This window comes from Xenopus laevis, chromosome 3L (assembly GCF_017654675.1).
Source record: "Xenopus laevis strain J_2021 chromosome 3L, Xenopus_laevis_v10.1, whole genome shotgun sequence".
NCBI classification, from domain to species: Eukaryota; Metazoa; Chordata; class Amphibia; order Anura; family Pipidae; genus Xenopus; species Xenopus laevis.
The window spans coordinates 66,111,252-66,135,226 of record NC_054375.1 but is presented as its reverse complement, the minus strand read 5'-3'; the positions used below and the strand labels follow the sequence as shown (position 1 = coordinate 66,135,226).

The following is a 23,975-nucleotide window of genomic DNA, read 5'->3' as shown; positions in this document are numbered from 1 at the left end:
CCTTTTTCATTTTTCCTACTGTAATTGTAATACTATATGGCTTTAATGGCTGTCTCCCTCCCTCTGTTATAAGAAGCAAGCAGAAGGGGCATGACCCCACACAATCAGGAGAGTGGCCAGCTAAAATTAGGACATTAAACGGGACACTATATCCAGGATCAGACTGGGCCAGACACAGGGAAAAAAACCTGGTGGGCTCCAGCCCTCGTGGGCCCTGCCGGCCCAGACCTGCTCCCCTGGTGGCCCCATAAAGATATGCACCGCATCTTTCGCATGTCCGCATAGAGTTTTAAGGTTGGGAAGGGGCCCCCAGGGACTGCCAGGAGGGCCCTTGTTTTGCGGCCCCGGTGGGTCCCCAAGGCTCCAGTCCAACCCTGACTATACCCCACTGTTTAACATGCATTTGAAGAATAGATGCATGTGTCAAACATAATTTTTGCCGCTTGTTTTAATTATGACAAATCTAATAATATAAATAATGCAGAAAGGGAAATTAAAGATACTCCATGTTTTTTCCTTGTGAAGTGAATATTAAGACTTTCAATACAACCCTGCCACTTTTGTTGTGACTGTTTTGTTTTAGTAGAGTTCAATATGCATTGAGTAGCGTAGGTTCCCCTATTTGCTATGTTAAGATCATAAAATTAAAAAAATAAAATAAAAAAAAAAACAGATTAAAACAATAGGCAAATAGTATTTCAGCCCATTCATTTCAGCTCCATTCATTGAACTCATCTTAAACAAGAGGGTACACTGCCCCTTTAATGAACACCCAAAGCAAAGCATGACCACCATCTGGTCGGTTAAAATGATGGTTGATCTCAATGTTATTCATAGTGAAAAAAGATAAATATATAGGCCGGTATTTTTTTTCCAGAAAAGGTGGCAACCCTAAACACATTATTTTGAATATCTTTAAAGACCATATATACATTCCTGTGTGTTTTGAAAATGTTTTTCCAAACAAGAACATAATATGAATGATTCTAAGATATATCTAAGAGTGTAGCAAAACGACATATAGTTTGAAGAGAGTCATTGGAAGACTCTGAGGTCTAGAAGAGTCTAGTTGCTTTAATCGATTTACGTGACAATTTCTGTTTTATCTCCTTAGCTAATTTTTTACTATGTGCAAGCAATAGTGAGGCATTTAGTATAAGCAATAATTTCGATTCAAGACTGATGGCCTCGGAAGATTTCATTCTTTTGTATATTGACTAGATTAAGATCTTTCACTTTTTGCTGAGCGACCGTCGTCAGTATCCCCCACATGTGTGGCCAGAGATTGTAACTTAGCAGTTACTGGAGAGTGTACTTTGAAATCCATGACTTATATACGATGATTCCCGCACATCCAAATGAGCTTATCAGGTAAGTTAAATGAATCTGATATTATGGCAAAATGATTTCACAATCTCAAATCAAAGTCAACACGTCAACAGTGAGGAGAGCTTTTCTACTTTATTACAAAGAGAAGAAGCCTTTATGTGGTCAGAAAATACAAGATTGATCTTTTTTGTCCTATGAAACGCTGCTGTTCAAACAGCCAGAGTGAATTGTCTCAGTTCACTTCCTTAAGTCCCATCACGTTCACTTGGGTATGGATGTCCTTGACTGCTGAAAATCTGGCCCTTTAGTGCACAGGGCGACAAAGGAGTCCCCCGACCAGCAGTTCCAAAATGTCCCATTTTCATATATTGCATCCATGCACACCTCCTAAAAATGAGGTACAGCAGGGCAAACATTTCCAAAATAGGTGTCATATATATAATATATACACATTCGTACATACATACCTTTATTCATGTGATGTCCAAAAATTTAAAAAAAATGTACACATTTATTACAAAATCGTAACAAAGACTGGACAGTGTTTTGCTCATTCTGGAAAGATGAAGCTCAGTAATACACAACTCTGGAAATTGTCCAAAGGTTGCAGCAATATCTTTCTCCTAAACAGTCAAATATGTTGTGTCAGCACTTTCCCTACCAGAGGGGCCTGTAAAGCCTTGCACTGCAAAGCAATTCAGAACCCTCTGGACGGGAAGGGGCTTCACGTGGCTAAAATTGCCTTTCAAAAGAGAATGGGGAGTAAAATGAAGGAAGTTGACCTTGCCCATCTTTCCAAATGAAATACGAGAAGGATCTTCACATAAAAATGCACAAACATGTGTTTCTTTTTATTACCAATGAACAATGCAAACTTTGCTGTCTAAACGTGTCGTTTTTTTTTTCCTCTCTTCCTTTGTACAATTTGGAAATTGGGTGGTAAACTTTGTCGGTGTACTGTATTTGTGTGTGTGTTTATGTCCAGACCAAGGTCTGTCTGCTGGCATTAAAGGAAAGCAAACAAGAGAAAAAAAAATCCAGACCCTGCTCAAACTAAAGAAACAAATTACAATTACAGTTGTTGGGCAGCACATAATTAGTAAGGCAGGACCTCAAGTGATGATCCCTTTGCATGAGACAATTGCCAGATCCTCAAGGAATTAAAACCAGGATGCCTGAGCCACATCAGTTCTGCAGTTATTGAGTATTGTGCTGAGACAGCCATACCCCATGAACTGGGAAGTCTTTAGAAGGCTTGCTGAGCAGGATTGTAATTGAAGGTGGATGGCAGTTGGGGCCTTTCTTCTAGCTTGTCATATTCCAAATGGAACTCCTGTCATAAACCAAAATCAAATCTTGACTTAATATTTCATGTTTACACAGAAGCTGAAAATCCACTTAAATACAACACATATATTTATATGTATATATATAGCACAATTAAGTGTTACTTACCGGAAAAAAGGTTTGCTGTCATTAATCTTACAGTACTAGATCTGTAAAAAGTAGCCATGGCTGTGTTGGTGATGGTATGGCTAACTAGATTCTGATATATTTATTCTATGTCTGCATGCCATTGATCACTATTATTTTAAGGCCATGCAAGATATTCTTTTAGATATTTTTCAAGTTCACTACTAAAAATACAATTTGTAATAAGCTATTATTAATAAAACATACTGATAAAATTCCAGCTTTCATTTTGCAGCACTGTATGATAAAGGGGTGCGACCAATGGACACATATATTACAAAGAAAAAAAAAACTCATAACTCATAAAGAAGGTCCTGCACAAAAAAAAAGCTTACAATCAGATTCTGAAAGGTTTTGCCTTGTTGTGTCAAGACCCAGTCAAAGAAAGACCCAAAACAGATTTGGATGGCTGTACAAAATCGCTGTGATAAGGCAAAATCGTTGAGAAACCAATGGATTGCGAGAATCCCTAACTAGAAAACATCATAATAAATCTTTTCTCAGATTATAAATTCCATTCTGCCCTTCAATACATTTTTAAATGATGCAGTATGAGGACAATACACGCAAACGTTTGTTCTGTCAAATTAAAAATGATCATTGATGTAACTCCTCTCTCTCAAGCCAGAATTTCTAATACAGACCCAGCAGTGCTACTTTATATTCCTAAGAATCTGGACAAGAAATGATATTCAAGGCTATTCCTGCAATTTCACTGGGTCACTAATCAGCCTGTGACATTTATCTGGTCATTAAGAGGAATCCAAATTAAATTCCTTTTCAGTTGTTTTTGATGTTTAACTGTGTCTGCATGAAATTTTCTTAATCCAATTGTGGAAATGATTTTAGGAAGCTGCCTGGAGACTTATTATATTTGTGCTATGGTAAATTTGAAGCTCAGAGATTACCTTTAAATTATTATGCACTGCATTAAACCATTTGGCCTTATTACGCATATTTGATTTATCTACCAAAGGCATTGGACAAGGGAGCTTTCTGATCACTTGTACAAATAGTTATTTTTTACATTTATTTTTAAACAAGTAGCTCTGCAGGAAGGGACATTTATTATAAGATGTTTGTGCAGGAGGGAATTGTGTAGTAAAATTATATACTTTAAGGGGCATATTTATTAACATTGGGACAAACATTACTGGTTGTGTTGCCCATAACAACCAACCAGCGATTAGATTTAAATAAAAGCAAAGATCTGATTGGTTGTTATGGGCAACATCCCCACAGATGTTTGTCTCCAATGTAAAATATTGGAATATATTTATAGAAAAGAGATAATGCTCCAAGGGGTTGCAGTAAAAGAGGGAACTTCCATGTGATAACTTTAAGTATTTTATTAGCACATTTACATTAATAGGTAATTAAGGGAGTTATTTATCAAAGGTCTCACTTTGTTTTCATGAAAAATTTGAGTTTTTCTAGGGTAGTTTTCATTCAAAACTATAATTTTTGGGTTAAAAAACCCCCAAAACTTTGGGATTTTATTAAAATAAAGAACTTTTCGAGATTTATTATGCCCTGAAGCTGCATATACACCATCATGGGAATGTAAAAATAACAAAAAATAGGATTCAAGTATGTTTTCTTACCTCGCCAGCCTGTAAAGCAAGAATGAAATCAAAATGAAATGTATTTCTAATGCTTTTAGAAAAAGAAGCTATATCTTTTTAAAAAGTATTAGTCACCAATATTTTCTACCTAATCAATTTTAGTTTAAACATTAGATATTTTCTGCAGGTGTAAATTTAAAGGGGTTGTTCACCTACTTAACTTTTAGTATGAAGTAGAGAGTGATTTGCTGAGACAATTTGCAATTGGTTTCCTTTTTTATTATTTTTTGGTTTTTAAGCTATTCAAATTGTATTCAGCAGCTCTCCAGTTTGTAATTTCAGCTTTTTGGTTGTTGAGGTCCAAATTTGCCTAGTAACCATTGATATGAATAAGAGACTGGAATATGGATAGGAGTCAAAATAAAAAGATAAATAATACAAAGTAGCAACAACTATAAATTTGTAACCTATTTGTTTTTAAATAGGGTCATGACCCCCATTTGTAAGAGGCAGAAGAAGGAAAATAATATAAAAAACGATAAATAATGAAGACAAATTGAAAAGTTGCTTCAACTTGAAGATGAAACACCCCTTTAAAGAAAGAAAATGGCATCAAGCCAAAGCAACTGTTTGCAGAAAATGTAATGGAATTCAGAGCCTCACTTGTAGTTTCTGTAATGGATTGCCCAAACCTGGATGGACAGAAACTTAAAAATATGTACCTTAATGTTAATTTAAACCATTTGCATAATGGTTACATTCAAGGAAGTGCTTGAAATGTGTAAAAACATATTTGGGTGACCCAATGGGCATGGTTATAATTTGTCACCAGGGCTTGACATTTGCAAAAGCTTAACACAAGATCACAGATCTATACCTTAGCTACTTTCCTCCAGTTAAGACAGTCAAAGAAGTAATATGTTCCCCTCTCATATGTGTTGGTCTTCATGGTTGGTTCCATTCCGGGTGCCCTGGTAATCCATACTCGCTCTTCTTTGTGATATCTCCAGTCTCTGTTGAAACTAATATTTAAAAAAAAATGTTATATATATATCCAAAATCAGCATACATTTGGTAATACAAGAGTGGGTCTAAAAGATGATCTAGCCAATAGTAAGAGCAGCAGAAATATGAAACTGTTTACCATCTAAAGTACCTAGAAAATGTCAGTTTTCAAAAGCTATTATCACTTTAAAACCAACTGTCCTAAAAAATGTAATTAAAGCTTAGTGTGAACAGAAATCACTCAGTTTCAAATTTAAATAAAATTATACTTTTTTTTAAATGCAGGCAGAATACATTTACAACACAAATGATTAACTGTTGTTACGGTATACTTCCCCAATAGTGCCAATAATTACAATTAACACTTTCATAATATTGTTGGCTAATGCAACATAAGGCTTTTTCTGGGGGGAAAAACATCAGCAAGAATATCCTGGCTATTGAAGTGGGATCCTGTAACAGATAATGGGTATTTTTTGGCAAACATCTCAGATTACCAAATCTGATATAATTGCCAAAAACACAGCTGTGAATATTTTTGGCCAATTACTGCGCCCATGCACTGAAAATTATTAATCTCACACTTAAGTAGCACGACAATATTCATTTATAATTGTAAAATAAAAATTAAAAGCAGACTACTTACAGCTCCACTGCGGCTAAAAGCTGTAAAACATCTCCTCCATTCATGTAATAAAGATAGAAAAGTAGGTCTTCTCCATATCGGCCAAGTTTTATTGCAGCCAACTATATAAAGAAAAGTTAAATAAACAGTTATTTAAGCCATTTCAGTGGCATGCTATCGAACCCGATATTAATGCTGAACCTTATAATAATAATAATAATAATAAATCTTTTGAATATTATTAAATGAATAAAGAAGCTTTGCCCTTGAAATGATAGCTTTGTATACATAGATAATCTCCATACTGTCTCTGTATGTACAGGTATGGGACCTGTTATCCAGAAAGCTCGGGACCTGGGGTTTTCCGGATAAGGGGTCTGTCTGTAATTTGGATAGCCGTGCCTTAAGTCTACTAAAAAGTAATTTAAACATTAAATAAACCCTACAGGAATGTTTTGTCAACAAAAAGGTGATTTATAGCTTAGTTAAAGTGAGCCTGTCATCGGAAAACATGTTTTTTTCCAAACGCATCAGTTAATAGTGCTACTCCAGCAGAATTCTGCACTGAAATCCATTTCTCAAAAGAGAAAACAGATTTTTTTTTATATTCAATTTTGAAATCTGACATGGGGCTAGACATTTTGTCAATTTCCCAGCTGCCCCTGGTCATGTGACATCCCTTTAAGTTCAAGTACAATGTACGGTTCATTATTACAGAAAATCAATACATTTTTAAAAATTTTAATTATTTGCTTAAAATGGCATCTATGGAAGATGGCCTTCCAATAATTTGGAGCTTTCTGGATAACAGGGTTCCTGTACTAAAAAACAGTGAGTGGAGTACTTTTCAACTTTTTTCTGAATACCTTAAAAAGGATATGATCTTTCAATTTTGCATGTGAATAAATGTAACATTTTCATCTACATATGATAGAAATTAAGTAGATTTATTATTATAGCCATTTTTTTAACCAAAGTAGAATATGCATAGAATATCACAAAATACTGACCTTATCCCTAATATGAATATTTGTTAAATACTCCGATGGGACGTGAAAATCTGAACCAAAGGAAATAAAATGTTTTTTAGAAATATAGACATCATGTAGAATTCTTATTATACATGCAAGCGATTAATTTTTTTCTTAAATCATACCAATGTCTTGAGGTCGGCAGGGTGAAGATGCCCACGGGGATGCAAATTTTGGATATAGATTTCTGGGTGCAAAATTAAAACAAATAAACTTGAAGCATTTGTTAAAAAGCAGGTTTATACTATGAACCCCATATACAAATGTTGTACAGACAGGTAAATGTATTTGTAGCTGTAACATGTACCCTAGAAATATAGTTAGCAGAATTCTTTATGAAAAGTCATAGGGAGTTTTCCCTTTATGACACAGCCTATATCATCCCAAAAAACAAAAAGTACACTTTATTTAGTAAAGCATTTAAATTTTGTCAAATTATTTTTTATTCTGCAATCCCTGTGCTGAGATTTGCAGTCCCCTTCATGGGAAGAAAGGAGAGACTGTCAAAGTGCTGTATGATTAGTGCCCATTCAGTTTCCACCCCAATCCCGTACTGAGAAGAACACAAAACATACAGGCAGGTTAAATGGCTCCTGATAAAGCTGACCCCATTGGGTATAAGCATGTGAGGCATGCTCTTCAAATCACAACCCAAATGGCCTATAGAATAAACTGCCCTTGCTGGGAACAAATGCTCTAAATCTGCTTGTAGATGGGAGTGCCACCTGCCCATTATTTTTTACATACAGGGCCAGTGAAAATCATATTAGATGCAAACCTTATAAATATGGAAGAAAAAGAAGAGATAGGAATACTGGTATGTATTACAGAAAAAGTAGCAACCCAATCAGCAGGCAGAATTTGGCCATACAGGAGATATTTAACGCCCACAGCCTGCTTCTTACGCCTGCACAGACCATTCATGACATCGTAATTTTATCAACATTTTAGTTATATCGGTCAATCATCCCATTACATGAGAAAAGCTGGGAAACATGGCTCTAAAAAAATCTCTTTGGTCACAGAATGGAATTAAAATCGGCTTATGCAAACTAAAACACGATGTATACTGTTTATAACAATTCCAAGGTGGTTAGAAAGATAACATGCCTCTTAAATTCAGGTACGGAACAAATTAAAGCCCAATATCTGGCAGTGCGGAACTTCCATGCCCAGTAACACTACTACATATTGTATGTATCTCAGTTTTCCTGTGGTCATTTTGCTATGGTGATAGCACTTCCACCCAGATCACAGCTCACAAAGGCTCTTATGATTATGTCCTCTTACTTTTTTGTTGTTGCAGTTTTTAGTTGTTTGCCCTCTGTGCCTGTTATGCTTTTACATAGTTTGACAGCAGTTTGACTGAGTGATACTAACGCAGGGAGAAGTATAATAATGAGAGCTGCAACACTGACATTTGGCTTAAGCAGGGATTTAAAAATAGCGTGAAAGGTTTGCTTGCTTGTTCTGCAGCTAAAGCAGCATGCTTCACTGTGAAGAAACCAAGCAAACAGAAAAACTGCCTTTCGAGAGGCAAAACAAATACAAAATTGTAACTAGTTGAACAGCAAGAGCTCTTAGGTAAGTGTGCCAATCAGTGAGATACTATATGGTTAGTACATTTAGACTGTGCAGACTAAGCATTAAAAGGAATAGGATTTAGAAATGGAACATTGGGTGATAGCAGGTAAACAAATTGAAAAGGTGCTTGAAACTGCTTGCTCACCTTGCTAGTTAGTTCTATTACTTGCCTCTGAAGGATTCCATGGTATGGATGTTAATAAATGAGGAACTAGTCTTTAATAGCTAGAGGATGATTTTCTTGTCTTGCAAGTTTACTACTGCCATGCTATGCGGGTATTTAGAATCCCAATCATAACAGAAGATAGGGAATGCAGTCTTTAAACAGCAAGAAGATACATTATGTGACTGAATGCTGTGCTGTTCTCCAGACAAGCAGAAAACACTCAGCATGAAAACTTTTTTATTAACAGCAACAGAAACCTATACTCATTGGTGTCACTTACTCAGGAGAATTCAGATTGAGGCCTAGTGTTGTCAAGTCATTTCCTAATGCAAGATGTACCATTCCTGGATCTGTTTCTGCCGCCCTGATGAATGTTAACAAGCCAATCATGCCAAACTGATCTGTTACCATGCCTTGAGGAATGTTGGTAACTCGCCCTGGACAAAAACATGAAAGTCAAATGAGTGCTCCAAAGTGATTGTACATTACAGTTTACACACAGTTCACAAAGTGGGTCAGCTGCAAAGTATACTTACCATCTGGCAAAACCTGAATGCCTTTTTTCTGCTGGTTGTTGTTTTGTGTTGTGGAACTTTTGTCTCCAGGGAATTTGGGCCCATCTGTACTTGAGGCAGACTTTCCTGGTGTATTTAAATTCTATACAACACAAACATATTGGGTTGGTTTCCTTCATAATACAATAAGCACTATAAAGCATCTGAAAATAAGTAATTTTTTAGCTTAAGTTTAGGACTACAGCACACAGAGCACTGTGAGCTAATTGTATGCGCAGCTAAAATGCAGCAACTTCCCACTGGCATACAGGGTTATGTTGTTAGAAGATCAGTCTGACTGTCTAAGTGACTCCTGTGGATCCATAGCCCCATAGTCGGATACTTTTGCAAAAACTGACAGCATAGTGCTCCAGCATCTTTATGTTTTCTAATCAAATGGGCTATGAAAAGCTTGTCAAAAACAGCTCATATGCTTAAACCTAGTGCAACATGGGGCTGAAATCAGGCCCTATACTGGCAATAGCCTACTCTTTTCTTCACATAAGGAACTACTGTGTTGGCTCTGGTACAAACACACTGCTGAAAACAGCAGAGTGTCTTCACACCAGAGCCGACACAATGATTTGTGGCACTATATCACAAAAATATATTTAGCTCAATTCAAATTGTATACTCGTAAACCCAAATCGCTTCACAAAATGATCCAAAATCATATATTTGTTAAATTCAATAGTGATTGCTTCTTCAAAAGTATAAACCACTCACCCAAGGAATTTTCTCACCCTGGTGTATAAACCCCAGGTCCCACGCTCCAGGGTTCGCTGGACCTTTAACACTGCATGTATCATGAAATGGAAATTGCACTCACTGCTTAGGACGAGTGGCTCGGGTGCATCGCCCCAAACCCATAACTTGAGTTGAAGTACAAATGAAGAATAATTGGCAAGCACTCCTTTATGCCACTTGATAAAATTCAACTTTATTTCAGCAGTTTAAAAACAGGAACATCCGGACGCGTTTTGTATCAGATGCCTATGACTACCTATCATCTGATACAAAACGTGTCAGGATGTTCGAGTGGCGGAATGGAGTGCTTGCCAATTATTCTACTAGTGTGCCACTAGTCTAATGTTTCTTAATCGCTGAATGCCACATTCCTGGCCAAACAATATGCCTACTTTACTTCTTTAATACAGATCTATGCAGATTTGGGGGTAAGGGTCCAAGTACAGTACATTAAAGCTATTGCAAATGGGAAAATATTGAGAATTTTGTCTCCCACAGCAATTAGTAGCTGAGAGGAGGAAAGAAAAAATGCTAAAAAACCACCTACCCAGAAATATGTATGGTTTTGGCATAACTTGCACTAAACAGGGCAAAATTCCACTAGGATGAAGTATAAAATACGGTTTTATCTTTACAGGAAAAAAAATTATGAAATTATTTGCTTACAACTGGCTCTAAGAGAAATGAATTTACCATAATTCAAAGTTTGTGGATAATGGGTTTCCAGATATATACCACAAATGTAGAGAACGGTTAATTACGAATGAGAAACCTATTGAGGGTTGAATCAATATTGGAAAATAGATCCATAGAGGTAATAATTTTCCTGTTTTTAAGTCTTTAGATGTTTCTAAACATTGCTTTGTTACAAAAGAAAACGTGGATTGTGAAAGTGTTGATATCATCTTGCAGCTAATATATTTACTTACAGATTTGCTATCATCATTGCTTGTTGGATCTTTATAGCTGGAACCTGGTAACGCAGGGAAATCCTCGTTGTGTATTGAGAAGTCTTGGGACTGCTCACTTGCTGGTTTTGTAACCATTCCAACTGCAATTGATAAGTAATAGGCTTCATTTTTATTGACCATTTCATCACTTCCTACTGTAATCATTGGGAATTGCTTGAAAGTAGGGATGCACCGAATCCAGGATTCGGTTCGGGATTCGGCCTTTTTCAGCAGGATTTGGCCGAATCCTTGTGCCTGGCCGAACCGAATCCTAAATTGCATATGTAAATTAGGGGCAGGTAGGGAAATCACGTGACTTTTCGTAACAAATGAAGATTTTTTTTCACTTTTTCCTTTCCTGCCCTTAATTTGCATATGCAAATTATGATTCGGATTCTGTTCGGTATTCGGCCGAATCTTTCATTAAGGATTCGGCCGAATCCCAAATAGTGGATTCGGTGCATCCCTACTTGAAAGTGACAGCCGGTAAATATCACTGTAGGCCTAATTTTAATTCTAAAATGCCAGCCCTTATCAGTATCAACCCACAAACAATTTAGTTTGTAACAAGCCCCTTAGCACACATGAGTAAAGACATAATAGCAACAGCAACTCTGCTAAGCCATGCAAAGAGAAAGGAACACCGCCTGAAATCTGAAAAAAAGCATTTAATATGTCCACACTGATAAAAGGTAGGATTTAATTGGCATTTATAAACAAATAAAAGAACCACCCTTCGATATACCGTGTTCCGTGAAAAATTTGGTTAAAAAAAAAAAAAGCTATTTTGTGTGTAATCAACAACCAATACTTTACACACATTTAAATATGTCCTGTAAAATTACTGTACCCTAACTTCCTTTACATACACAAGCAGTGCAGTGGAAGCTGCCATGATGGGCTGGAGGTTCTACCTTCTATACCAGGTAGCAAATGAGCTGTTTGGGTTTAAAAGATAGGTCATCAAACAGCAACAAATGTTTTAACTTACTGACACGTTTATCAAAGCCGATACCAGAGTCAATTTGTTAGAACGTAGTATAAAGCTTTAAGCCTTCAAACACATTCATTTCCTATGGAGTATTATGCACAGCCATGCTTCTGTGCTGTGTTGTATGTAAATATTCTAATACTATCCGAATCTTGTATACAGTGAGAAAGGATTCAGACAATTAATTTCCACACCGAAAATAATTATTCAAGCATGGGAAATAAACTCAAACATCCAGTTGCTGTATATAATGTATAACTGCAGATAGAATTTTCACTTTTTGCTGTTATTGGTCATTTGCAAGCACATCTCATGTTGACAATGTCTCACCATAAGGAGCCCTTCCGGCTAATGGATTTATTAATGGAGTGGGGTTGCCGCTACCTTCCCTTCGATTTCTATCTGCTAATGCTGGAAAATCTGAGAGGTCCAGTCCGGTGACATTTTCACTTCCATCTATAACAATAGGGGAGAAAAAAAGTAAATCCTATATTTTATACAAAAAAATTAAATGAGTCAATATAAAAGGAGACATTGATACTATACTACAAAGTGAAGAGAGATTGATTATGACAATGGTTTTTGGACTTTTTGCCAAACTGGCCACGTGAATTTCTAGAACAAACTGCTTTTTGTTATTTCTTGAGCTATACATGGAAATTAAAGTTTCTCCATGTTTGGCACTTGCGAGGTAGTATTAAGAGACCTTTTTGTCTTACAGTTAAACAGAAGTCCATTATGTGGGGGACGATCTGTGCACTGATCTACCTCACAAGGACAAAACATAGAGTAACTTCAGTGTCCCTGTTTATTTAAAGGATTAACCAAAATCATATCATTTTCACATCTGTCACAAGCCCTATTCACTAAACTCATGTTAAACGAGATTTAAATGACCCTCAGAAAGTTAAGCAGCAATATTTTTCTAAATTCTTTATTTCAGTGCTGTCCAACTGGCGGCCAATGGGCCACATGCGGTCCACGCCCCCCCTTGTGTGGCCCCCCCACATGAAAGCCTGCTTGCTGTGACTGATTACCTTGTGTAAGTTTAAAAGGTATTAGTATGGAAATTAACTGGCCCCTGTATAGTTTACACCTCATATTCAGACAGTAAAATCCTGCATTGTTCTGTGAGACCTCTATTGTTCACACAGTCCTGTACTGTTTACACCTCAGTCACAGACTAAGTGCCCACATTGTTCCCCTGTTCACATTTCAGACAAACTGCTGAAGGGGCACCAGGTCCCAAGTTTCCCTGTCTCCTGCTGTATTCTGCCTTCCCTATGCGCCCCATGTGCGTCATACTATGCCTGCCCTATGCTCCCTGTGTGTGCCATTCTCTGCCTGCCTTATGCTCCCTGTGTGCCATTCTCTGCCTGTCCTATGCTCCCTGTGTGTGCCACTCTTTGCCTGTCCTATGCTCCCCATGTGTGCCATACCCTGCCTGCCCTATGCTCCCTGTGTGTGCCATACTATGCCTGCCCTATGCTCCCTGTGTGTGCCATTCTCTGCCTGCCTTATGCTCCCTGTGTGTCATTCTCTGCCTGTCCTATGCTCCCCATGTATGCCATACTCTGCCTGCTGTATGCTCCGTGTGTGCGCCATACTCTGCCTGCTGTATGCTCCCGGTGTGTGTCATACTCTGCCTGCCCTATGCTCCCTGTGTGCCATATTATGCCTGTTCTATGTTGCCTGTATGTGCCATACTCTGCCTGCCCTATGCTCCTTGCAGGGTGTATCTACAGAGGAAGCAGACCCTGTGGCTGCAGGGGGCCCAGGAGGTATAAGGGGCCCCATGAAGCCCTAATTAATGAGCCCTTTTAATATGTATTGGTAAAACAGGACAACCTCTGCATATTTGGGGGGCACTAAAATTAATTTGTTGTGGGACCCATTAACAAATAGGTATGCCACTAGCTCCTTGTGTGAACCATACTCTGCCTGCCCTATGCTCCCTGTGTGTGCCGTACTCTGCCTACCCTATGCTCCATGTGTGTGCCATACTCTGCCTACCCTATGTTCCCTGTGTGTGCCATACTCTGCCTGCACTGTGCTCCCTATGTGTGTGTCATACCCTGTCTGTGTGTGCCATGCTCTGCCTGCAGGAACCTGGTGGGGGTTTGTTAGCATTTGGAAATACGTGTTAGGGGGTCCCCAAGGTGTTTAGTAATGTGCTGGGGGGGGGGTGCTGTATTAACCACAGGAGAGGATGAGGCATATGGATTTAAGAGTATGTCTTAATATGGTTTAATAAACATGTTTCACATGAGTGATATCACTGCAGTGAGCACCAACCAGCCTTTATACATGACATTTTTGGCTAACCAACTATATTAGAAACATTTTTTATTTTGCACATCCCATCTGTTTATAATTTTACAATTAACTGTTCCTTTAACGTTTTGTACTGCTCAGTAATTGCAGAGTACCATAGGGAAGCTTATTCATTTACAATAAGCAGTGACTGCTAGCAGGGGAGAATAGTGTATTTTCTTTGTAGACAATGAACCAGTCCTTGGCAAATAAAGCACCCCTTGTGCCACATGGCTAAATTAGCAAAAGAAGTCCGTGACAGAAGTCCAATAACTGTAAAACTAGGTTTCCATATATGGACTAACCTTTTCTCTTCCTGGACTACACCTGGTGTAATGTAACAAATAGCCTTAAGGTTGCTACTTGTCTAGTAACCCATTACAGCCTATCAACAGGTAGCATTTGCTGGTCAACTGTTTAAAAGCAAATGTCTGATTGGTTGCTATGAGTTACTAGATGTAGGCAAACTTAAGACATTAGTACCGTACGTTGTCATGTAATCCTTAAAAAAAAAAAGACTAAATGCAACCTCACCTGTTCCATTGAATATGTTATTCGATAAGGAATTGTTCAAACCAAAAGCCTGATTCCTGCTCATTCCAAACCCAGACATGCTGTGGAAGCAAAGAGACACAGAGAGGTCAGTTTGAGGATTGCTGGCAATAACATATTTTATGTATCCATCTTCTAAACAAATACTTCCCCAAAAACCTTTCCTTTTGAAATATTGATTCTTTTGAATATGCACTAAACTCACTTTGAGTTCAACATTAAAAAATTTAAAACTTGTGGCCAACATTTTAAGGTCTTTAACACCCAAAAGAAGCTTGCCTTGGCCCCATATGTGGCAACACACTAGCCCTAATATGTTCCTATTGGCCAACATTGTCAGAAAAGAATTAAGCAGATGGTTTTTGTATATTTCAGTGTTTTTGAATAACAGGTTACAGATGATTAATCCCATACCTGTAACTCACTGCATGGATGGAAGTTGCTTATAAGTTGATTTACTTGACCAACACATATGGTTGCTTGTACATGTAAAATGACATGCTACCCTTTTCACACTGTCTGGTCCAAAGCTGCTGTAGGACTATACCACAGTGTACCTTTAAGATGTCTAGTTTAAGCGAAAAGCTTGCATTTACGTTTCTGAGCCTACTTTTCATTATGGCTGGGATAAAAAAAAAAAAAAAAAAAGGATGAATTAACATCCATACCAACGAATTGTTGTTGCCCAAAGCAAATGTATATGGTTTAGTATATCAAATTAGCATTGGAAAAATATGATTTACTTAATGGGCACCCATCAATTAAATTTTTTTTCCAAATTGGAGGTGTGTCTTAACAGAGCCCCAAATGTGGGAAAAGGCCTTTTTAATAAAACAAAATAGAGTGTCTGGACGATGCACTTGGAGGGATCTATGACAAACATGTGAATATGTTTTGGACATTTTGTGCATGTGTGTGCCAAAATACAGCGGTCAAATCTAGAGCTTTCTCCCTGTGAGAGGGCCCATCCAGACTGGGGACTCTATTAGCCATCACCTCCAGTGGTAGGAAATCATTTTTAGGTGACAGGCTCCCTTTAAATTTTCAACAGTTACAGACAATTTCACCATGCTATTTCTGATATATTTCTACCTTCTCTAAGCCATGTTATTTTCACTTAAGGATAATGACATAGAGAATATGACAATTTAAGGAAGCCAAAAGATGCAGGCCCAAAACACCCAAAATCACCCTCATTGGTACCTATAAGAATTGCTTGAAAGAGCGATTCTCTCCTGACATCACAATAGTTTAAGTATAAAAACGGTTACTGACAACAGAGCAGAACATTTATAGACACAAAATTTGATTTATTTAGGCCACACACCTGTTCACAGTAAAAGGCTGCCGGGATGGAGGCTGCTTTGGCATACATATTATGCTGGGTGAGCTTCTGTTAGGACTGCCTAACCCTGAACTGCTCATGTTATTTGTCCTGCTAGGAATTCCAATGCCCTGGCCAACCTGGGAGTGGTTCATCATATTCCTGGGATTCATCGGCAAAATCCCCCTAGAGAAAAGTAAGAAAAAGTAAGTAACTAAATTGAGTCATTTCTCAAACACGTTTATGAGTTACACATATGCACCCATAAGAAAACATGCTGAAATGCAATTTGCAGTGGATAAAACAAGCATGAGTTCAGACTTTTTTTTTTTAATAACTAACATATTTATGAGAAAATGCTTCTCTTCAAATCTTACTATAGAAACAATCATGTTAGCACTGATGACAAAAATACCTAATCTTTTACAGAAATGTTGTGTCACTTCAGAAGTTAAGATTTCATATTTATTGATTGAAAAAAATCTTCCTCAGGTATAGTCACCGTCATGGCTAAATTAAATAAATACCGCTCCAGGCAGCAGGGAAATGAGCCTTCCATATACAGTAATTTAACCTACACTGTGTTGTGTGAGACGAGCAGTATAATGCAGATTTGTCAAAAGGAAAATATAAAAAAAATGTTCACCAGAATACACAAAACAACATTTACTTTTATGACCGAAGCCCAGTAAAAAGAAACCCTAAAACATACAAGGGTGATGATACCAAGAACATTAACATAAGACATGCATATAGGTATTAAACATAGCAGAGCTTTTTGTACAGCATGCTAAGTATCATCTAAGATTCAATGATCTATCCTTATCCTTCAGTAAAGGCAGCATATAATGTTTTATGTTTACAAAGCAGTCTCTAGACCTGTAGTGCAGACTGTCCAACCAGAAGGTACAAACAGTTACACAAATAATGTTATGCTGTCATGATATCACATCCGTTAGCAATGGGGAATCTTTAGAACTCCAGAAGTGAAGTTTCATATTTGTGAAGTAGCTTTTGTTCTACTACCTACCAGATATCAGCTGTTTGAGGTCTTGCACATCAATAATGATGCCCACATAAGTGAAGCCTATACCCACCCTACCAACAGAACAGTATTATTGTGAAAGTTGTTTGGTGCAAAACCACAAGATTCTTTACTTTTCCAACTTCCAGTTGTTTTGTGGTAAACAACCTAATATATATTAAGTAAAGAAGAAAGAATGTTAAACAAATCTCAATTTGTGTTGTGTTTTTTAAATCATTATCTACTTGGCTTTTAATAAACATGGATTAATCTGCACAAGAATGCTTTGCAGCCCGCTCAGCTCTCTTCCTGGTCAGTGATGCTCTGAAGGATCAAAGGCCAGAAACAACCTTTGTTTCAGCTAGGTCTAAACATTTGAAGCAGCCCTGAGACGGAAGCTGTGACTTTCTACATTACAAGAGACACAATAAACAACACTGATGTGGAAAAAGAAAAGTGAAAATCACTAGAGGGTGCAAATGTTAGGCAACCCACCCTAGTGACTAAAATTCCAAAGTACATTCCACATTAGCTACTATATGCTTTGGATACCTATGGTGAATATTACTATTATTTCTGTATTAAATTCTTATGGTTCAGAATTAGAAAGTTTGTTATTTAGTATATATTATGACCAGACTTCTCCTGAAGTTCCTTGACTACTTAATCTGGACTGTCTTAATAGTAGGAAAGCACATAAGGTAAAAGGGTCTTGTCCTGAAAATGTGCATTGATAATCTACTTTTTCCATTATGACTCATGTGCTATACAGTAGGCCAATTTTAATATGAAGTTTGAAAAACTCAATCTCCTTGCCATGCTTTCTGCCTGTGCCCTGGTCTGTGGGTAGCACTGTTGCCTTGCAGCACTGGAGTTCCAACTTCAATTCCAGCCAGAGAGCTATCTGCAAGTAGTCTGTATATTCTTTCCATGTGTGTTGCAGGCAGATAAATTGTCTCCTGATAAACTTGAAGGAAAATTGAAAGGATTCTATCTCCAGTATTTTGCCCCATTGGATTTTTTTTTTCTAAACTTATACTTCACACGTCACAAACAAATTAAAGGGCTATTGCTTGAAAACCAAAAGAATAAGACTGTGAAATACATAATAAATCCATATCATACAAACCTGTAGCTATGCAGTTTCCCTTGAATATTCCAAACTGCAAATTGGCTGTTAAGGTTTCTTCTAATGCACAATTCGACTTATTTTTCATATTAAATTCACATTTTACCATCATATTTCTTTTCCATACCTGTTCGGAGATGGCGGTGTATGAAGCGACATTGTTGGTACCCCTGTAGTAGGCGTTACATGGTTCTGTAACTGAGTGCCTTGTGATAAGCTGCGGTTTAACTGAGGAGTATTGTTGCTCATCCCCCTCATTGGAAGGCCTAGTGCACCTGTACAATGAATAATAAAAAAAAAATATATGTATATATTATTATATTTCATCATAAAGACAAACCAATATCTACAGAAAACTTTAACGTTTCAGTCTTCCGTGGGACTTTCTCAAGTCAAAAATATAATAATGAAAATTTTAAAAAAAAGTGAGTACTGATATTCTGTAGATAAATATGTATGTATATGAACATAATGTCAAGCAACTTTGCAATATACATCAATTAAAAAATATGCAGACTTTTTATGAATTTTAATGGTTTCTGACAGTTCCCTAAGCCTAGCCCCCTGCTCTTCTGCTCTTTCTGACTACTTTGCAAAGCTGGCTGACTACTGTTACTTTGTATCCTCCAAAGCTCACAATTCCCTGCACATGTGATTTCAATAAGGAACGGAACATCACAGTGCAATGCATTGTGGGTTATGTAGTTCCTGCATGCTGTCTGTAAGCTGTGGAGAGGTTGTTACAATTTGTAACATCAGTGTTTAGTCCCTCCTTCCCTGCCAGGATTTCAAATGATGCAGAAAGCGAAGAACTGTTAACCAGCTGGATTACGGCATAGAAAATTGCATTTATTCATACTTTTTGAAGAAACCGGTAACTGTGATGGGTATATTAGAGGTTTCTGTGTTATGTGGGCCTCTTTATCAAATTTGGTTTGGAAGCCGGAGTTCCCCTTTAAGTTAGGAAGATCCAAATTATAGAAAGATCTGTTATCTGGAAAACTCCACGTCCCAATCATTCTGGATAACAGGTCCCATACTCTTATTTATAAATATTAGGGATGCATCAAATCCACAATTATTAGATCATGATGACCCAACATTCGCATATTCAAATTTGAATTTTAAAAATGTGTTAACAGTACATTATATTTAAATCCATATAAAACATGTATTTTTGGTGCTAGTTCACTAAGAGCTAATGGAAGGCACGTGCAATACACTGGAAAAAAAAATGTTTTATAAGCAAGGTCTGCCAGACACATTATATTGTTTAATAGCCACTGCCTTTGAGGTTTGATAATATTATACGGTTTGTGACTTCAGTAGTTCCCTAAAACCAGAATGTCACAACCCTTTAGTATGCAATAAATACAACATTTTTTTGCATTGTTTTATAAAAACAACTTTGTTGTTCTACTGCTCTTAGTGCCAAGGTTTCTCTTTTTCCACTCTTCCATTTAATCCAACAAAAATTGTTATTGTACAGCATAACCCTTTTACAACAGCTATGTACACAATATTCCTTAAAGCAAGTATTACTAGAAACAGACTAGTATTTTAGTATTTCTCAAACGGAAAACAAAGTTGTGGAAGCTGTAATTTCCATTTGCTGTACCAAGTGTCTGCCCATTAGCCCTTGAAAGTAATGTATCATGTCAGCTTTCCATGAAAGAATTCCTCTGTAACAGCATCCAAACATTTCAACACATATTTGTTTGCAAAGTGCTGCAGAATTAGGGGAGGCATATAAATACCCAACTTACAAGTAGCCCCCTCACAGGAGGTAACTTAGGCCACTGTGATAGGTTCTGCCTGTTAGTTTAGTTCAGTTTAATTAATACAGGAAACTGCATAGGAAAGGTTGGCAACCAGATGAACTATATTTCATTATAGTTATTGTGCAAAATATGTGTGTGCATCACTCAGGTCCTTGCTATCTGGTGTCCAAACGGCACCAAAACATAAATGCTTGGATCCAGACTCTTGAAATTCTTGGTCACCATATAGTACCCACCTTATTTTTCTTTCTGTGTCTGATAATTCTCCATGATTCTATTGCCACTTCTCTACTAACCTGCCCTGTCCTGCTGTTGTAGCTCCCAGAATGTGTTCGGACTTTGGCTATATAACTGCATGCTATCTTATAACTTTCTGGTTATTAAATCTGAACGTAAAACTACCGGGATGCGACCAGATCTAATGTCTTTTTGCACTGGCTGGCATTGTGTCCTTTCTCTATAATGCACTGGAATATGCTTATGCAGTACAAGATGCTACCTTGCCATTTATGCAACATGTGGGTTTTATTTAACTGCAGAAATATTGGGCACAATGAACACATTTTTCTTAAAAAAAATCTTGGATTTCCTAATTCCTAAATGCCTTCTGTTAAGGCCAGAAGAAGTTTCAAAGAACATATAAGCAAGATCAAGTCTAACAGCGTTTAAAATTCATATTTATATTCTGCCTCAACCCCTGCAAACTAAGACCTGCTGTGAAGATGTGACATTGTTTTCTTATGATGATAAAACATTAAAATTTGCCTTAATCTCTGACTCCAAATGCATTAAAAAGGGGTGACATAATCCAGAGACTGTAGGGACAGGGTCTTGATTTGTTTTTTTCATATAAAACGGTGTGGGCCATATAGCAAAGAAGAGGGCCGAAGAGCCAGAAGATAGCCTTTAGCTAATTCCCAAGAATGGGCAAGTGTTTAGATTGGGTCCATGAGTCTCACCAGTCAATTTTGGTCTCTGTGGATTCACTCCAGGTTACTATACTGTAATATCCAGATTAAATTGCTCTACTACTGATGTTGCAGTAACTTTAACCTGCAATTGTGCAATGCTGAAGGGCACATTATCTACCTTTAAGGCACAATTTCACCACTTGCAACTCAAATGGCAGGCTAACCACCGCACTTTTGTGCTCCTTGATGGAGGGGCACACATTTGAGCATTAAATGGAACAGTGGAAAATAACAAACCTGGATATATTTTATGAAAATATGAGTGTACTAAATTGAATATTCATTAGCTAGATTTTGCAATAGACAAGTCTTGAATCTGTATGCTGTCAATAGGCAATATGTAGTAACCTTTCTACATTAGCCTTTAGGGCAGGAAACAAACAGCAGATCAGTTGGATTCAGGTATGTTGTCAATGGCCACTACACTGGGTATGCTGCTGGCACGAGCACCAGTATCTGATTCTGATGGATATGCAATATTCAGTGGGTAACGCAATTCAGAAGAAGAAGATAAATAATTAAACTATAAAAAAATAAATACTAAAGAGCAATTAAAAAGTTGCTTGATCATCCAACATCACTGCCCACCCTCTTATGAATAAATGCAGCATATTCCATTCAACAAAGTTACAGTATATCTAGTGGAAAGCCTTCCCAGAAGAGTAAAGCGTAAAGGTTTTTTTAGTAGCAAAGAGAAGACCTACTTCATATTATTACCTTTGGTATTGGACTGAAATGTTGGATAGGCAGCTTTCCACAAACATGTGGCCGCATAATGTATGTAGTGTTGTCTTGCAGCTTTCACACAATCAGTTCTCTTTAAATCAAGGTATTAATGATCTGCCTTTCTTTAGACAGAGCAAAGTTTTAGGGTCGCTAGAGATTTGGATACCTTCAGACACCTTTGCTGGCTTGATAGCAAGCAATTCAAATAACCAAGAGTATCCATACTTCTCAGTTAACACACATTTATGGGTAAACTCATGTTACTTAATAAGGGCCTTTTGTGCCTGGGAGATTTGGTTATTTGGACTAGTGAAACCTCAAGATATCAAACTCCTTTAGATATATTTTAATGTACTCAGTTAAAGCATGCCAAGGGGCACAGTTTGGTCCAGAAACTCAATTACAGCAATTAAAAATGTAATTAAATAATTAAAAAAATAATTAAACTTTAGATTTACTTTTTTGACAATCTGCTGTTCCATAGAGTGTAAGGGAGAAATGGTGTAAACCCCACCAACTTGCAGGCCTAAAGCGTGCGTTGTTTGCATCTGATACAGGTAGTATATTACATAATTAACCCACTAGAGGGCAGTTGTTTTACCAAGAAATGCTTCCAATGATACATCCAATGAGAGACTGCTTGAAACACCATCATTCAGACGCTAATGCTCATTCTATCCAAGGAACGTATAATTGTAGGTAGAAGAGCACAAAAAAAGTCTTCAACATGAACAAGATTCGGACAGAACCGGATCTCCAAATATTAAAAGGAAAAGTATTTATCTGTCTAAATATGACTATGAGCCTACGGTGTTTGATCATCACACAACAGTCACTAATATGACATTAATATGAATAAGGGAAGGTATCTGCAAACACAACTAGCTGTTATTAAAATGAAACCCCATAGGAGGCACAACAAACCTTTTGACCTTTAATTAAAACCCCCCTTGAGGTAGATTTACTCTACAGAGACAGTCTGTATTGCATATACACACACACAAAGTGATTAATTTCCAAAGGATTCAGCTTCTCAAGCCAAAAGAATCTTACTTTGTTGTCCATATAAACTGGCCCCAAACTGTGACAGTTGACCCGATGCGGATGGTGATGGAGATGCCAGCATCTGAAGGACACAAAACATATCTATCATTAGTGAAAAAGACAAAATGTAATGATCTGGACTGTCTTTAAATTTCTAAGTAATTTTTCCACGTAGACAAAGACTCATGTCAGGAGGGCCCACTGATAAGATTTTTACAAATGTTTTACACCTTGCTTCAGAAGTATCATAGCACAAAATAAGCATTGTAATAATGAAATGGTTTAAAAAAAACTCCCATCTTATCTCATGAATATATATATTAAAATAATAAAAAATGTGGTACAGGTATGGGACCTGTTATCTAGAATGCTTGGGACCTGGGGTTTTCCGTATAAAGGATCTCTCTGTAATTTGGATCTTCATACTTTGCATCTACATGTATGGGACCTGTTATCCAGTGTGCTTGGGACCTTTCCGTAATTTGGCACGTCATACCTTAAGTCTACTAGAAAATCATGTAAACATTAAATAAACATTAAATAAATGTAAACATTAAATAAAAAAAATAGGCTGTTTTTTGCTTCAAATAAGGATTAATTATATCTTAGTTTGGATCAAGTACAAGGAAGGTACTGTTTTATTATTACAGAGAAAAAGGAAATTATTTTTTTAAAATTTGGATTCTTTGGAGAGTGGCCTTTCCATAATTCAGAGCTTTCTGGATAACGGTTTTCTGGATAATATAACAGATCCCATACCTGAACTAGAAAATCATGTGAACATTAAATAAACCAAATAGAATGGGTTTTGCTTCTAACAAGGATTAATTATAACTCATTTTGGAAGTACAAAGTACGCTTATTTATACAGAGAAAAAGGAAATCATTTTTATTTGGATAAAATGGAGCCTATAGGAGGCAGCCATAATCTGGAACTTTCTGGATAACGGATCCCATACCTGTACTTTATTTTCCAGAAAAAAGAAAAAAAAAAGTGTGAATTTTTTAATAGCCAAGTGTGCATATTTACAATGCAAGATTACGAGAATACTGTATTTATTAAACACAGATTAGGCACATTCATAAAAGTT

At 37.0% G+C, this 23,975-nt stretch overlaps 1 protein-coding gene across 1 annotated transcript in view; it reads right to left on the bottom strand.

The window, feature by feature from the left end:
• Window positions 1-1,442: 1,442 nt before the first annotated feature.
• cnot2.L (CCR4-NOT transcription complex subunit 2 L homeolog) overlaps window positions 1,443-23,975 on the bottom strand; it is a 41,643-nt gene continuing 19,110 nt past the window's right edge. The window contains exons 3-15 of the mRNA XM_041586351.1: window positions 22,894-22,966; window positions 18,490-18,637; window positions 16,213-16,395; window positions 14,868-14,947; window positions 12,351-12,476; window positions 11,009-11,130; window positions 9,315-9,435; window positions 9,059-9,215; window positions 7,154-7,215; window positions 7,008-7,057; window positions 6,019-6,119; window positions 5,245-5,389; window positions 1,443-2,662 (exon numbers count right to left, since the gene is read on the bottom strand). Coding sequence (XP_041442285.1) covers window positions 2,576-2,662; window positions 5,245-5,389; window positions 6,019-6,119; window positions 7,008-7,057; window positions 7,154-7,215; window positions 9,059-9,215; window positions 9,315-9,435; window positions 11,009-11,130; window positions 12,351-12,476; window positions 14,868-14,947; window positions 16,213-16,395; window positions 18,490-18,637; window positions 22,894-22,966 — 1,455 coding nt within the window. The 3' untranslated portion in view covers window positions 1,443-2,575. The remainder of the gene's footprint in view (window positions 2,663-5,244; window positions 5,390-6,018; window positions 6,120-7,007; window positions 7,058-7,153; window positions 7,216-9,058; window positions 9,216-9,314; window positions 9,436-11,008; window positions 11,131-12,350; window positions 12,477-14,867; window positions 14,948-16,212; window positions 16,396-18,489; window positions 18,638-22,893; window positions 22,967-23,975) is intronic.